Below are 17,082 nucleotides of genomic sequence, written 5' to 3' on the forward strand. Positions count from 1 at the left end.
CCTTCCAAGGAAAGGCTACTCTCGTAGCTCCTACAACCTTAAAGCATTAAGCCTCACAAACAAAATAGAATAAAGCATAAAACAGCAACCATTCATTAAAATAAAAACTTAAACATCCAAGTGAACTCCCACCAAATAGGATTAGTTCATGGTGGGGTTCGAAATCAACAAGCACAAAGCAAGATTCATTCGTTCCTTACAACCCAACAACAAAATATAAAATCAAATGACTAAGGGGAGGAGAGAAAGCCTTCGACGTGCACTGCCCAATGCTTTCCTCGGCCACCAAGATCTGCTCCTAGCGAACTGGCTCCTCTCGGATGCTCAGAACGCCACTCCCTTCGGCTTGTCAAGGAGAAATACCACAACAAGTGGGATTGACGGAGAAAGATGAAACTTCTCTCCCTAACTTTTTAAGCTCAAAACAGTGGGGAACTAAAGTCCTCTTCATTTTGGCTTCATCCTCTATTTATAGGGGAAAACAAATCCTAGGACTTGGTGTTAACTATCCTAGGAAACCCCAAAACCATGGTTGATTTTCTTAGAAGTCTAACAGGACAGTCTATGATGCAGCCTAGGTAGCTGGCTGATGGACCGGTAAAATCCCGTTGTAGGCGCCCAAGGACAGGCAGGATCTGCAAGGTCAGGTGGTGTCATCAGCAGAACCAGCGGGCAGAGTGCCGATCCCTCCAGGTGGATCTTCGAGGTGGATTTCTCGGGCAGAGCTCTCGAGGAGTCGGATACATCTGGCTTCAAAAATATCTTCTCGCACTTAAAGCGCTTTCGAAATGCTAATAGAACTTGGTAATTTCATTATGCTCAGCAATCTCCTTATGTCACGGCATTTCCTTTTCACTTTTCCCTTACTTTCAATTCCTACACAACATTAGAGAAACACCTTCCCCATAAGGTAGCACTGATGACAAATTAAAATGTCGTGGTAAACCGATTTCCACCACATGCAACTAAATGTTTCTAAATGCATCTACCTGGTTCTACATGAGCTCTTAAACATTCAATAGCTTAAGTGAAAAGGTCCCAAAATGTGACCTTTTTATAGAGTTATCACACCCCCAAACTTAAGCTATTGCTTGTCCTCAAGAAATGGATAATAATAGCAAAACAAAAATACCATGACAAGTTCAGAAGCAAAATAGTTTTACGGAATAAAATTTCAGTCCTCAGCATTTGGTTTCACAAGTTAGACTAGGTTTGAGAATTCAACCACTTCCCCCTAGAACAAAACTCTTTGTGTGTATGTGTGCGTGCTTGTATCCAATCCATGATTAACAAACCTAAAAATTTTCTAAACAAGCTTTCTCAATTTGCCATGACATTTTTAAAAACAACTCCCACCTTGCCTTTCTTTTCTTTTATTAAATCTGCTACGAGGGGAGTCAGCTCATCACTCTACCATCCCATACTCTAGGTGAAAGGGAGCATACCTTCCACCCCCGAGCTAGTCAGGTAGAGTCATCTCGTGACATCTTTCATTCACTCATATGCCATGGCATAGCGGAGTGTCCCTCTACAGATATGCCGAGGCATTTATTCATAACTTCATTCATTTTTCAAATATTTTTTTAGCATATAATTGTGGGGTTTCAGCAGTTAATTTGTTATGCCACGACATTTTAAGAATTTTTTTCTAAAAAATTTCGAAGTTTCTCAAGCATGGAAAGCATACAATCGTGTATTCAAGGGTTTCAAAGAAGCAAGTCCTATAGTTAGTCCTATCATCATTAACCAGTCATGAACATTCTATCCTGGCCATCCAGAATTCATCATCATCGGGCATCCTTAACTAATTCCAGAAAACTATTCAGCAATTACTAATGTCATGGCATATTTAGTTTACTACTACTATCATGCGATGATGTGAGAACCCTACTTCCCCCAAACTTGAGAGAAGCATTGTCCTCAATGATTACTAAAACAAAGGAAAATGAAACTACATGCTATGAATGCAATGCAAATGCAAGGTACCTTGGCTTTATGGTGGTGGTGCAGCGGTTTCGCGGCGAGTGCGCTTGCGGAGTTTGGCGGGGCTGGAATGTTCGGAGTCAGACGCGGATGCTGCTGGAGGAGTGCTAGGTCCTTCGGGAACAACTGGGAGCGGGGGCTCCGCACGCTGAGATGCCTTCCTAAGGCGACGCCTACTCCTACGCAAGGGAGCTTACCGTGGCATCTCTGATTGTGACTCATCGGTGGACTCAGTGGGATGTGGTACTTTAGGTTGCTCTTCTTCCATCGGCGCAGCATGTTGCGGTAAATCAGGGTGTTCTGCTGCCAAGTGATCAACAAGTTGTGCTGGTTCCGAGATATTAGCGAGTTGGAGGTTGTCTTCTGGATCGGCATTGGATGACACAATATGGATGGGATCAGGGTCCTCGGTCTCTTCATCGTCAGCAGACTCTTCGGGTTCAACAAACTGGGGATTCTCTGCACCGTGAGATTGAGGGGCATCAGTATTGGTAGGATGAGGTGCTTCTGCAGATGCCTCAGCATCATCATTCGGTGGAACGAGTATATCAGGGAAGACAGGAATGGTGAAGTTAGTGTGCGGGAGGAATTCCATCAAGGCACTGGTGAGAAATTCATCTCGGCGTTTGGCATAGGCAAAATATGTCATCAGTTTGTCAGACAGCTGCCCGACCTACTCGTGAGTGCGCTGGACTACCTGCTCCAGGGCATCTGAACTTGCCTTGGCATATTGAGATGGTGAAACGCGAGATGTGGAAGCCCCTTGTTCCTTCCTCTTTACTTCCTTCAGTCCCAGCAACAAAGGAACTTTTGCTCTGGTAATCCCAGTAATACATGGTAAGATCTTATCAAACATTTCTTCAGGAACCTTCTTCTTTTGGTATAAGGCAGTGATGAGGTTTAGAAATACCAAGGCACTTGCAGGACACTTCAGGCACAAATGAGCCTGTTCCACTATAATCTTCCCTTCATCCATGGCTCGCCCAAAGATGATTGAATGCAGCAAGAGCATTCGCTGGCATGACACGGTAGTGTTGTGGGACGTGGGTAAAAGTTTGTGCTTCATGAAATGATTCCACAACTTCACCTGTGGGAGCTGCCTCTCCCGGTTTACGGTCTTGCGACTTATTTACTGTCCATTCCATTTTGTATTTGGAAGACAAAGGTCTTCCAAGATGCCTTGGTAAGTTTCATTGTCAGCTTCTTGTGCAAAAGATGTATGATGATCTTCAAGACCCTGCAGTTTAAAGTAGCGATTAATAGCAGTATGAGTAAAATGAAAAGAAATGCCGCAAACCATCACGACATGCTGATTTGGCTCAGTAATGTTAGAATAAAACTCCTTCACTAATGTTGCGTTGACAGCGGCAAGGTACTTGGCAAATTTCTTCCACTTATGCCTAGTGACCACATCGAGCACCTCGCTGCCCAAGTCATCGTCCTCCTCCTCGGAGAAGACAAATCCCAACTCGAAAAAGACTCACCGGTTCTTGATTGTTTGGAACCGTTCACGGGCAAAATCATCTACAAACCGTAGCGGCGAAGGTGGTGCAGGGGGACAGGAACGGACCATGATAAGAACACACAAGGGACTAAGAAGAAAAGCTTGGGTTCCGGCTATGGAGGTTTGGTCAACAAAAGAAAAAAATGGAGGAAGAAGATGAGAGAAAGTTAAAGTAAAAAGCTAAAAGTGAAATGAAGATACAAACAAAATGAGGATTTTTGTGGGGAAATGTAAATAAAAATGTGGGGCCTAGGCGGGAAAGAAACAAAATGAAAGTTAAAAGGAAACTAATCCCAAGTCAAAAGTCAAAAGGTAAAAAAAATTCCCTTCTTTTCTTGTTTTCATTTGCCGCCCAAATGTTTGTCGCCCAAATGTTTCCCAACTTCCTCCATACGCTTCACGTGTATTGTGTGTGGGAAGGTTCTTGTAAAAGTACATTAAAAATAGAATTAATTAAAAATTAAAAATAATAAAGACTAAAATAATAGCAATCTAAAAATTATTTATGCACAGGAGTAAATTTAAAATGTCATGGCATCCTTAAGATGTCAGACCAGTATCGACGTCGTGCAAGAGCAATGCTGACTTGTCATGCGCAGGTGGGATTCCTTGGTAAGCCTTCAGGCGCTGACCATTGACTTTAAAAATAGATCCATCGTCCATGTTCTTGATATCAACAACGCCATATGGGTATACATGGTAAACCTCAAACGATCCCGACCAACGTGATTTTAGTTTGCCAGGGAAGAGTTTGAGCCTTGAGTTGAAAAGCAACACTTTCTGGCCCTCATGAAAATGTCGTGGCAAAATATTTTTATCATGTCACTTCTTAGTCTTTTCCTTGTAGAGCTTGGCATTTTCATAAGCTTGTGCTCGAAACTCCTCTATTTCATTCAAGTCGAGCAATCGTTTCTCCCCAGCAAGTTGTGCGTCGAAGTTTAGCTTCTTGATTGCCCAATAAGCTTTGTGTTCTAACTCGACTGGGAGGTGGCAGTCTTATACCATCTTAAAAGGTGACATTCCCAGAGGTGTTTTGAATGCCGTCCTATAGGCCCATAATGCTTCATCGAGCTTGGGGGACCAGTCTTTCCTCTGAGGGTTCACCACCTTCTCAAGGATTTGTTTAACTTCTATATTAGAAACTTCAGCCTGTTCATTCGTCTGTGGGTGATATGCCGTGGCAATCTTATGTCGCACTCCATATTTCTGTAATGCCTTAGCAATCAGCTTGTTGTCAAAGTGAGTGCCCTCATCACTGATGATGGCTCTAGAGACTCCAAAGTGAGTGAATATATTCTTATGAAGGAACTTGAGCACCGTCTTGGAGTCATTTCTTGGCGTAGCAATTGCTTCAACCCACTTTGAAACGTAGTCCACCGCAAGCAAAATGTATAAGTCTCCAAAGGAATATGGGAATGGTCCCATGAAATCAATGCCCCAAACATCGAAAAGCTCAATCTCCAGAATATTTTGCAGCGGCATTTCATGGCGTCTGGAAATATTTCCAGTGCGCTGGCATCTGTCACACGCTTTGCAAAATGCGTGGGCATCTTTAAATAATGATGGCCAATAGAAGCCTGACTAGAGGACCTTTGCAGCAGTCCTCGAACCTCCAAAATACCCTCTACAAGTTGATGTATGGCAATGGTGTAAGATATCACTTTACTCTTCTTCGGGGACACATCGTCGAATCATTTGATCAGCGCATTACTTGAATAAGTACGGCTCGTCCCAAAAATAGAACTTGGCATCATGAAGAAACCTATTTTTACCTTGGTTGTTTAGTTCATAAGAAAAACACCACTAACAAGAAAGTTAACTAGGTCAGCGTACCAAGAAATTACCGTGGCATATAAAATTTTCTCGTCAGGGAATTCTTCTTTAATATCAAATATGTCATGGCATTCTGAAGTGTTCTCTAGCCTAGACAAATGGTCTGCAACCTAATTCTCAGTACCTTTCCTATCAATTACCTCTAAGTCGAATTCTTGCAAGAGTAATATCCACCTAATCAGTCTAGGCTTGGCATCTTTCTTGTTCACTAGGTATTTTATAGCTGAATGATCAGTGTGAACTATAACTTTGGTACCTATCAAGTATGGCCTAAACTTGTCAAATGCGAATACCACGACAAGTAATTCTTTCTCAGTGGTTGTGTAATTCAATTGTGCATCATTTAAGGTACGGCTAGAATAATATATGACATGAAAGATTTTACCTCTTCGTTGCCCAAGCACAGCTCGCAAGGCAAAATCACTTGCATCGCACATTAATTCGAATGGGGTCGTCCAATCTGGGGGAACTATGATTGGCACAAATATAAGTCTTTGCTTCAGCTCTTTGAATGCGCCATGGCATTTCTGATCGAACACGAACGGTTGGTTCTGTTGCAGCAGGGTACATAAGGGCTTGGATAGTGTGGAGAAATCCTTGATGAATCGCCTATAAAATCCAGCATGTCTAAGGAAACTCTGAATGCCCTTGACAGAATTTGGTGGGCGAAGCTTTTCGATCACTTCGATCTTGGCTTTATCAACCTCAATGCCCTTCTTAGATATTTTATGGCCTAGAACAATGCCTTTTGTTACCATGAAATGGCATTTTTCCCAGTTTAGCACAAGGTCTGCTTCTTCGCACCGCTTCAGTACCTTTTCCAAATTGCTGAGACATTTTTGAAAGTCGTCACCAGAAACAGAAAAATCGTCCATGAAAATTTCCAGAAAGTCTTTAACTATGTCAGAAAAAATGGCTTGCATGCAGCGCTGAAAAGTTGTCGGGGCATTACAGAGTCCAAAAGGCATTCTTCGAAAAGCATAAGTTCCATACAGGCATGTGAATGTGGTATTCTCTTGGTCCTCTGGTGCGATGGCAATCTGGTTATACCCCGAGTAACCGTCCAAGAAACAATAATATGCCTTGCCAGCAAGCCGATCCAGCATTTGATCGATGAATGGCAAAGGGAAGTGATCATTCTTGGTGGCCTTGTTGAGCTTGTGGTCGTCCATGCAGATTCGCCACCCGGTGACCGTGCGAGTCGGTATCAACTCATTGTCTTCACTTGTTACCACGATCATGGCTCCCTTCTTTGGCACGCATTGAACGGGACTTACCCATGAACTATCCAAAATAGGGTATATTACTCCAGCGTCAAGACATTTAAGAATCTCTTTCATAACAACTTGTTTCATGATTGGATTTAATCTTCGTTGTGGCTCTATGGATTTGCCGTGGCATTCTTCCAACAGGATTTTGTGCATGCAGATTGTTGGACTTATTCCCTTAAGCTCTGCCATAGTCCATCCTAATGCTTTCTTATGCTGTGAAAAAAGACTTAGCAAACTAGATTCTTGGTTAGGTGTAAGGGCAGAGAAAATAATCACCGGAAAAGTTTCATTACTACCCAGATAAGCATATTTAAGATGTCGTGGCAAGTTCTTAAGTTCAAGGGTAGGTGCATGCTGTAATGAGGGCTTGGGAGGAACAAACTCTTCAAAATTCAAAGGTTCAAAGTGCGTACCTGGGCTAGCTTTAAGGAAGCTAATCTGTTGTTCCTCAGATGAAAAGTCATAAGTCTCTTCAAGAAACTTATCATCAATATCCAACTGAATGAAATTGTCACAGCAAAACTGATCTGCTTATTTTTTAACTGCTGTATTTACTTCAAAAATGCTTTGGCATTCTTCAGAATCATTCATGTATTTGAGAGATCGGAGGACATTAACGGTGACATGTTGATCGGCCACACACATGGTTAGTTCACCCCGCTCACAGTCGGTGAGAATTCGACCAGTGGCTAGGAAAGGTCTCCCCAATATGATGGGTACAGTGGCGTTAACCTCACAGTCTAGAATTAGAAAATCAACAGGAAAAACAAACTTGTCAATCTTCACAATTACATCTTCAATTCGCCCTTCTGGACATACGTGTGAACGATTGGCTAATTGTAAGATGACGGAGGTGGGTCTCGCATTTCCTATCCCAAGCTTTACGAATATTGACTTAGGCATCAAATTTACACTTGAACCAAGGTCACATAATGCCTTCCCAACAAACTTGTCTCCTATCGAACACGGTATGATAAAGCTACCCGGATCATGTCTCTTTGGTGGTAGCTTGCTTAAGGAAGAGCAAAATTCTTTTACCGTGGCAATTGTTTCGTACTGCTCAACCTTTCTCTTCTTGGTGACAATTTCCTTAAGAAATTTAGCATATGTTGGCATTTTCTCCATTGCTTCTAGAAAAGGAACATTCATTTACAGTTGACTCAGTATGTCAACAAACTTTTTAAACTAGATGTCTTCGTTGTGCTTCTTTAGTCTTTGAGGAAAAGGAGGCGGTAGTCTGGCTTCCTGTACTGACAGGGTGCGAATAGAAGTTACCGCGGCATTTTTGTTTGCCCCTTCAGTTTTTTTACTTGATGAACTTTCAGATTTATCCTCCTCCTCTGGTGCTTCTTCTAGCACCTCTTGATCAGCGTGACCGATCTTAGGGGGTGAATTGTCCTTCGGTGTTCCCCCAAACTTTTCTTCAAGATTAATCTGTGTACCACTTCGGAGAGTTAGCACACTACATTGCTCTTTGCCATAAGGTTTTGTGACTTCAGTGTCACTCGGCAAATGTCCTGGTCTGCGTTCTTGTAATGCCATAGTAATTTGACCAACCTGACTCTTCAGCACCCTTAGTGACGAACTATGGCTTTGAAGTAGGGCTTCTTGATTTTTAATGGATGTTGAATGGTCTTGCAGCATTGTCTTCTTTGTTGCAATGAACTCTTGCAATGTGGCTTCCAACGAACTAGTATTAGATGAAGATGGCCCTCCCTTATTAGAATTATGCCATGGCATATTAGATTGATAGCCCTGGGATTCATTGAAATTCTACTGCCAAGCTGGCTGATGGGCACTACTGGTTCCTTGATTTCCCCATGAAAAATTTGGATGCTGATGTCATCAGGATTATAGGTGTTGGAATAGGGGTTGTTGTTGCTTCGGTTGAAGTTACCCACAAAGTTGATGGATTCTTGATTGGTTGGGCAGTCACTCTCATTGTGATTGTCGTGGCGTAATAAATATGTTGAATTGGCTGCCTTCACTTCTCTCACCTCAATTGGCCTTTGTAAATTCTTTAGCATGTTGGTAATGGTCGCAAGCTAAGCGAACATATTGTCTTTATAATCTAGCTCAAAAGTCCCATGTGTTTTGCGCCCGAATCCAAGCCTAGAAGAGGGGAACTGATAATCATTGGTAGCAATCCTATCCAAAATGTCAAATGCCTCTGTTGGTGATTTGTCAAGTAACGTCCCATTTGTCGAGGCATCTAGCATCATCCTCATGAGTGCATTTACTCCATTGTAGAACATCACCACTTATGTCCAATCTTGAAAACCATGGTTTGAGCACTTGCGAAGAAATGCCTTGTACCGATCCCAGTATTCATACATCGACTCGTCATCAGCTTGATGAAAGGAAGCAATGTCGTTCCTTAATTGGGTGTTCATGTTTGGAGGATTATACTGCAGCAAAATCTTTTTGCACAGATCTGTCCACGACTCCATAGAACCCACTGGAACGCCACTCAACCAAGCCCTCACTCGGTCACGCAGAGAATAAGGAAAAAGCTTTAATTTCAGAACATCTTCGTGCACCCCTTGCTGGCGAAAAGAATCGCATACCTCCAAGAAGTTACGAATGTGCTGCCTGGCATCTTCATTTGGCATGCCCCCAAACTGCCCTATAGAATTAAGCATATTGAACATGGCAGGTTTGAGCTCAAAGTGGGCTGCCAGAATTTCTGGGGCCACTATTCCAGGATTTAAATCATCTAAGATCGGGTTTAAGTGATCACGAATAGCACAAGGCCTGGTTGCATTCCCAGCATTTGGATTTGCCTCGGCATTCTAATTATCCTCATGACCAATGCCTTGATTTCCTATTTGGTACATGCTTACACATTGAGCGCTTCTTCTTTGCCTAAAAAGCCTCTCAATTTCTGGATCAATCGGTTTTAATGGCTCTTAAGGGTTGCTTCTGGTCATGTACCTAGAAAAACAATTAACTAAAATTAAGGAAAGTAAAAAGTAAAGCTAATTAAAAAGAAAATATGAACAAGTAAAATAAGAATGCTATGACAAATCAATTTAACTTCCAGTTGCCAAAGTTCCCCGGCAACGGCGCCAAAAACTTGTCCACTCTTTGTGAGTACTAAAATATGATGCGGATATGTATGCAAGTATACACAATCGAACAAGTAATAAAGTGATAAGTCGAGTATCGTCTCCACAGGGAATTGGGGAAATCAAATAGGTTTGTCAAGGCACTTTACTTTGTCACCTAAGTAAAGTTAGTGATGGTATGTACAAATGAGAATGATGTGGCAAAATGGAATAGCTGATGTGGAAACGGAATGATGGTAGAGTGATGGTAAATGAAAATACTGTGGCAAATTAAATTGTAATACGTGCAAGCAAATGGAAATATCAAGACAAAATAAAATGTAAATATACAATTTAATAAATAAAGGACTTTAGTTTTCTCAAATGGCAAGCAGCAATGGGAATGAGTGGAATGAGTCACAAGGAAAATCTAAGTCTATGTCTCTGAATGGTGTTTCTTCTAAGCTTACCCTGCCCGACAGAGTCTATTGAAATGTCCTATACTATCTCTAGTAAGGGACTCGACAGATTAAAGATGCCCTAGCAAAACCGATTGGCGTAAGCCCTTGCAGTGACCCTATTGGTTCAGTTAATAAGATATATCTCAGCAATACCTTTTTGCGGCAGCATTAACATCTCACCTATCGTTTATACACAACTCCTTTTAGTCGAATAACATCCTATCCTTATCTCTAAAGTAGATTAGGCCTAGTTACTATCTAGAACCCCTTGTTTGTGTAGTTCCTCCCTAACTTCTCTCAAAGACTAAAGATATTTTGCCAAGGCATTCTCTCAAACCCTAAGCACCTTCTAAGGAAAGGTTACTCTCGTAGCTCCTACAACCTTAAAGCATTAAGCCTCACAAACAAAACATAATAAAGCATAAAACAACAACCATTAATTAAAATAAAAACTTAAACATCCAAGTGAACTCCCACCAAATAGGATTAGTTCATGGTGGGGTTCGAAATCAACAAGCACAAAGCAAGATTCATTCGTTCCTTACAACCCAACAATAAAATATAAAAGCAAAGGACTAAAGGGAAGAGAGAAAGCCTTCGACGTGCACTGCCCAATGCTTCCCTCGGCCACCAAGATCTGTTCCTAACGAACTGGCTCCTCTCGGATGCTCAGAACGCCACTCCCTTCGGCTTGTCAAGGAGAAATGCCAGGGCAAGTGGGATTGACGGAGAAAGATGAAACCTTCTCTCTCTAACTTTTTAAGCTCAAAACAGTGGGGAACTAAAGTCCTCTTCATTGTGGCTTCATCCTCTATTTATAGGGGGAAACAAATCCTAGGACTTGGTGTTAACTATCCTAGGAAACCCCAAAACCATGGTTGATTTGCTTGGAAGTCGAGCAGGACAGTCTATGATGCAGCCTGGGTAGTTGGCTGATGGACCGACAAAATCCCGCTGCAGGCGCCCAAGGACAGGCAGGATCTGCAGGGTTATGTGGTATCATCAGCAGAACCGACGGGCAGAGCGCCGATCCCTCGAGGCGAATCTTCGAGGTGGATTTCTCAGGCAGAGCTCTCGAGGAGTCGGATATAGCTGGCTTCAAAAATATCTTCTCGCACTTAAAGCGCTTTCGAAATGCCAGTAGAACTTGGCAATTGCATTATGCTCAACAATCTTCTTATGTCATGGCATTTCCTTTCCACTTTTCCCTTGCTTTCAATTCCTGCACAACATTAGACAAACACCTTCCCCATAAGGTAGCACTGATGACAAACTAAAATGTCGCGGCAAACCGATTTCCACCACATGCAACTAAATGCTTCTAAATGCATCTACCTAGTTCTACATGAGCTCTTAAACATTCAATAGCTTAAGTGAAAAGGTCCCAAAATGTTACCTTTTTATAGAGTTACCTTTTTATAGAGTTATCAGGATCCTTGGATTTTTCTCCACCAGTAGCCACACGAATGCACAAATGATATCGGAGTCTAAATGTTTATGGTCTTGTGTGAAGGAGATGAGCGTACAACCTTGTAACTTCCCACAACATCTTTCGTTGTAGGTATGAGACATGTATCATCCACATACAGTCGATGTTGTTGTTAATATATCTCACAAAATATGTCTTCTGGTCAAACTCCACAACAGCGAATTCCATATGAGCTTTGATACAAAACTCCTTCATAACAAGTTGTGTATCCTTCTTACTTTAAAACTGTGACCCAACTCCAAACTCCGTCGATCCTTTATCTGAGGTCCCCTAGTGGGTTTCGCATATATCGAACATATCATGAATCTGAGGATTCCTCGTGGAATCATAGTTTATCTCATGTATTGTAACTGCATGACGATATTGATGCATCTAGAGATGCGAACTTTATGTTTGCATGGCTATTGATGGATGTGCCCAAACTGGCGGAGTATTCTACATTGCTTGGCCACGAGAAACGGATGCCTCCCAAATATCACCCTCCATATCAAAAGTTTATCCAACTGAAGCAACCTCGGATATCAGATTCATTAATTATTGATGTTTCATCGTCCATCATAAGTGGAAGAAAAGTTTCATAATCCTCATTAAAATCACCAAGGATTTCACCGAATCTCCCGACGAGGTTATCTACATCCTCTGATGGCCATGCTTCTATGATCACTGGTGCAATAGTTGATGAAGTAGGAATATATGCAGTTTCAACAATAATTTCAATTATTTGATTATTGGAAGATTGATGAAGGCTAACCATAACAGTTACATCATCGTCGTCTTCGATCAGGATTGCTCTATATCTGAACTAAGTCTCTGAAATAATGTGTCAATATCTCAAACTTGAAACATAACCTCTAATTTTTTTCGATTTTCATCTTCATTTGTCGATGAGATACATCTACCGGAAACATCATGTTCACGGGCCTTCGTGACATGAACTGAACACCATCTTCAGTTTCAACAACTTGGCCATTTGGGTGGATGACTGTGAAAAACTTATTCGCCATAGCTTCAGAGAGAGATTGATTTTTGCTTGTTCAATACAATTGTAAAAAATAACAAGTTTTGTGAAGATTCATCTGAAGTGAGTCAATTTAAAACAAATACGACCAATCATTAATTACCATTCAACAATTCTCGAGTGAAATGTCATCTCAGTAGGCCAAATAATAGTGGTGCATTATCATCTTCTGTAATTTTTCAGAGGTCATTCAATGCATAATTTAAACAATTTTTCAGAAAAAAAAAAGTGAAATTGTGGTGCATCATCATCTTCTGTAACTTTTTCAGAGGTCATTCAATGCATAATTTAAACAACTTTTCAGAAAACGAATGAAATAGTGGCGCATTATCATTTTCTGCAACTTTTTAGATGTCATTTAATGCATAATTTAAACAACTTTTCAGAAAACGGGTAAAATAGTAGTGCATTATCATCTTCTGCAACTTTTCAGATGTCATTCAATGCATAATTTAAATAACATTTCAGACAATGAGTGAAATAGTGGCATCGTATCATCTTCAGAAACTTTTCAGTGATGTATCAACTCAAATCATAAAACATTTTTGTGGTGCATTTATCACTTCATATAAAAAAACAAGTTTCTCACAGGCCAAATAATTACCCATTTCACTAACTTTTCAATGCTCATTTAATTATCTTCAGCAACTATTAATATGTGTGAATTGAAAGCCATTTTACTCTACTATTGAAGCAAAACAAAAAAAAACACATTCAATCTTTCACTTCCAAAGCTTGAGATTTTTCAAACATGTCAACTATTTGTGTAAATTTTTTTTACGATTGCAAATCTATAACCATGTGTTTCCCAAAAAAAAATTCAACTACACGAGTTGAAGTTCAATATAGAAACAAGAGTTCTACTCAGAAGCAATATAAGAGTATCTTCCTTATATTTTAGAATTCCACTATCATACACGAGGTTTCATATATGCAATGATGTAGACATTGTTGGAATGATTGAGACATATTAATATCAATCTTTCTCTAATGTCGATTTATTTGTAGAGTTCGATGATCTCGGCCTTGTTCGTATCATCGAAGATGTTGCTTCCAGCTCGAATATCCCACCAACTCAGAAAAATGACCAAGAAAAATATATAGATGATGGAGACCTAGAAGCATGATTCCAATTCGTACATAAACGACAACAATAAAAAGAATGGGGAATTGAAGAAATTAATCTTACCTCTGACGAGTCTACTGATTACGAAGAATAAAACTTCTTAATCAATACTGCTATGTTAATGATTTTATTTAATGTTTATGGTGTCCGTAAGGTTAGTCCTACTTACGTATTTATGTTAATGTTTTAAGTTTGTAGTTTTTTTCTTCCTAATGTGCATTTCTGAGAGTCTAATCTAATGTCCATAGTTTGTTATTCTTTTCAACATATATACCTCATTTCAGAGAGCAAAAAAAAATCTAAGAAAACTTATCACCTCGACGTGATGAGTTCCAATGTATTTTTTTCTTCCCAACATTAAATTCGTATAATAATCTAAAAAATAATAATAATTTTCTAATAGAACTCATCACCTTTCCACATGAAATATTAAAATATTGGGCCCAAAATATAAAATTTATATCCCATGAAACTCTTCACTTCGAAATGACGAGTTTGCCCTGGACTGTAGAAAATGTCGTATCCCAAATTAATTTTTGAGGTGCCCAATTGGGCTAAATAATTTAAACGGGTGCCCTATTGGGAAAAAAACCACTAACTTACACCCGTCCAAGACCCAAACACAAAAAATAAAGAAAAATGTATAATGTTAAAATTCACCCCTAACGTTTGATAAAATAACCACTTTGATTCCTATTTTTTTCATGTAAAATCCATATTTAAGAAAACCTTGTTTGAAATGGATTCAAACAGATCAATGCGAAATCTTTGTGCAAATTGAATGCAAAGGTAGCATCAGTGGAAAATGGGATTAAGCGAAAAAGTTTCACTTCTTTATGCTCTATTTCATTTCTCTCAAGAAACAATGTTACTCGTTAAGACAAGTTAACAAAATTCATACATATTCTAGTTGCAGATGCTAAAAAACGCGCCCTATTGCGGTTTTCTCTCCCGGGATCTGAAGCAACTCTCGGATTCCTTCACAAACCTGCAGTGAGTGTATATGATCATTGCTAATGCCAACCAAAACAGAACGGTAACCCATTAATACAAATCTTTAAAACATACCAGCTTAATTTGTGCTTTAATTGATGCAATTAAGTGGGTATACTCCTCCAGTTGCCTGCATAGTGCAATTGAAAAAAAGATCACTTGAGAGAAAGACAAAAGAATCAGTTGAGAATAAGCTTTACAATTCGGTAAATCTCAGCTTAAAATGTGAAGGGTTTGAATCTTATGATCATATTCCATTGTAGAGGCTAAAGCCTATTTGTGTTCCTTCAACTTTAACCTCAACTATGGAACTATCTTGATGATTGAGGCCAAATTAACACCTAAAGTGATGAAGAAAAAGTTGAGTTTGGCAAAACCAGCTTCTCAATCCATCATACTAGAAATATAGGAGATGATGAATGAAGTCTTAAGATTCCTATTATAGTGGCATTGATAGATACCATCGGGATATTAAAAGGATGATCCTTGCGATGCGAATGAATAATTCGTGGCATTTCTGTAAATTATGACTAATTAGAAAGAAGTAGGCTATGAGAACTGAGAAGTAGTTCTGTGCTTAAGGCTATAAGCAAATAAGAGACATACAGAGCTTCCAAACAAAGCAGCTTGATCAATTTAAGAAAAATCATATATACCTCTCCAGCTTTTCCTCCCTCAATGAGATGAACTTCAATGCTTCTGACCAGGTGAACTCCACATGGAACCCAAGTCCGACATCCACAAATATATGTTGTGTATCAGGCCTGTAAACGTCAAAAGGAAGCCCCCAAAACACCACAAGCACACAAACATCAAAATAAATATAAATAGATAACACATAGAGTTGAGGGATTTCCCGGTTATTTGGTCAGAACCCCAACAACCAACTGGTAAGGTATTGTTTTCCCGAGGAGCCTATGTGTGGTTTTATCCCCGAGATTGTGTCTCTTGACTCTTAGGAGGGTGCTAAGAGCACCCTGTCGATATAGAACACGATCCTTGGACCGTTTGGAGAGTCGTGGAGATTGTTTGGAGAGACGCAGAACGCTCGCACCAACAGGAACTTATCTCGCACATTGTGCCATTGAAAATGCCCTTTAAGTGTAAGGACATGGCATCGAACCCCACCATGAGCGAGATAAGTTCCCCTTAGTGTGAGCGTTCCGTGGCTCTCCAATCGATCCAAGAATCGTGGTTTACATCAACAGGGAGCTCCTGGCACCCTCCTAAGGGCCGGGAGGCAAAATCCCGAGGCTAAAACCAGACATAGGCACCCCGGGAAAAGAATACCTTACTGGTTGTTGAACAACTCTATTCATGAATGTAGCAAGTAGAAGGCCTATTAACTTAAAACGAAAAATGAGAAGACTGCTAAAAACACTACACAAATGCATAAATTGCAGTAAATTGTTATGCTGAAAGGAATAATGGAGTGAGCGTGTATGCAAACTATACACGGCTATATGCTAAGACACCAAAAACAAAAGACATAGTCCACAGAAGACTTACACTTCTGCTTGCATGTACACTTCAGACCCAAGATTAACCACTGTCCGAAGATTAGTTACACTGTTTCTCTCTAAATTTTCTATGTTCTTCCGCAAATCCGAGCTACAGAACAAAGTGTCAAAGTAAACATATATAAAGCTCTATCTTTCAGCAAGAAAAAAAGAAACCCAATTAAGGGAAATGATTTAGCACAGAAAATTTTTAAGCAATTGTGTCCTTATTTGGGAGGGGGAAAACTCGTCTCTAAATAAAAGGATACAAAATTTTTTGCTGGTCAAAAACCTTATCCCTGCAAAAGTATGGGGGAAAATATAATCAGCAATGTTGATATTCCCTTTCCTTTTTTTCTGTTCATATATATATATATATATATAGAAAAATTTCATACCGTTCACCAATAGCACGAACAAGATCCGGTTTAAGGCGGCGATCAACAAATTCTTCAAACTTCCGTATTTTCTCTTGTCGTACGCTGTCCATTTCTTCTTCCCGATAACAGAATTTACCAATTTTCTACTTGGGCTTCAGCGAAATACTATTTCAGACGTTTCATCGAACGGGTAAAGGGCATAAGCTTTTTGGTATACTGTATATTAAACAGGAAAAAAAGTAAGTGCCTTTGAATGCAAAAGTACTCACCAGATCGAGGGAGGGTCGGTCGGTCGATTGAACTTCTCCGAATGTTCACAAAGTTAACAACAGAAGGGAAACTTCGCCTCGAGGCGAAGAAGGGAAAGCAATTAATTAATATTTTAAGCGATAATATCCCGCAACTGGTACTAGTTTTGACTTGAGCTGCTTTTGAAGCAAAACCCGCCCAAATGTCGTAAATAATACAAGGCTAAATT

The 17,082-nt window shown here is 40.1% G+C and overlaps 1 protein-coding gene across 1 annotated transcript; it reads right to left on the reverse strand.

Annotated features, from left to right (window-relative positions):
- Window positions 1–14,475: 14,475 nt before the first annotated feature.
- LOC120143776 (protein UXT homolog) lies at window positions 14,476–16,990 on the reverse strand. Its single transcript, XM_039158010.1, has 7 exons — window positions 16,874–16,990; window positions 16,623–16,769; window positions 16,494–16,523; window positions 16,235–16,336; window positions 15,382–15,489; window positions 14,801–14,855; window positions 14,476–14,720 (listed from the first exon to the last, which is right to left on the reverse strand). Exons 2-7 carry the CDS (start codon window positions 16,712–16,714, stop codon window positions 14,652–14,654), a joined length of 456 nt encoding a protein of 151 aa, XP_039013941.1. The 5' UTR covers window positions 16,715–16,769; window positions 16,874–16,990; the 3' UTR covers window positions 14,476–14,651.
- Window positions 16,991–17,082: the final 92 nt, after the last annotated feature.

The sequence above is a fragment of the Hibiscus syriacus genome, unplaced genomic scaffold (assembly GCF_006381635.1).
Source record: "Hibiscus syriacus cultivar Baekdansim isolate YM2019G1 unplaced genomic scaffold, ASM638163v2 tig00110864_pilon, whole genome shotgun sequence".
In the NCBI taxonomy this organism is placed as follows: Eukaryota; Viridiplantae; Streptophyta; class Magnoliopsida; order Malvales; family Malvaceae; genus Hibiscus; species Hibiscus syriacus.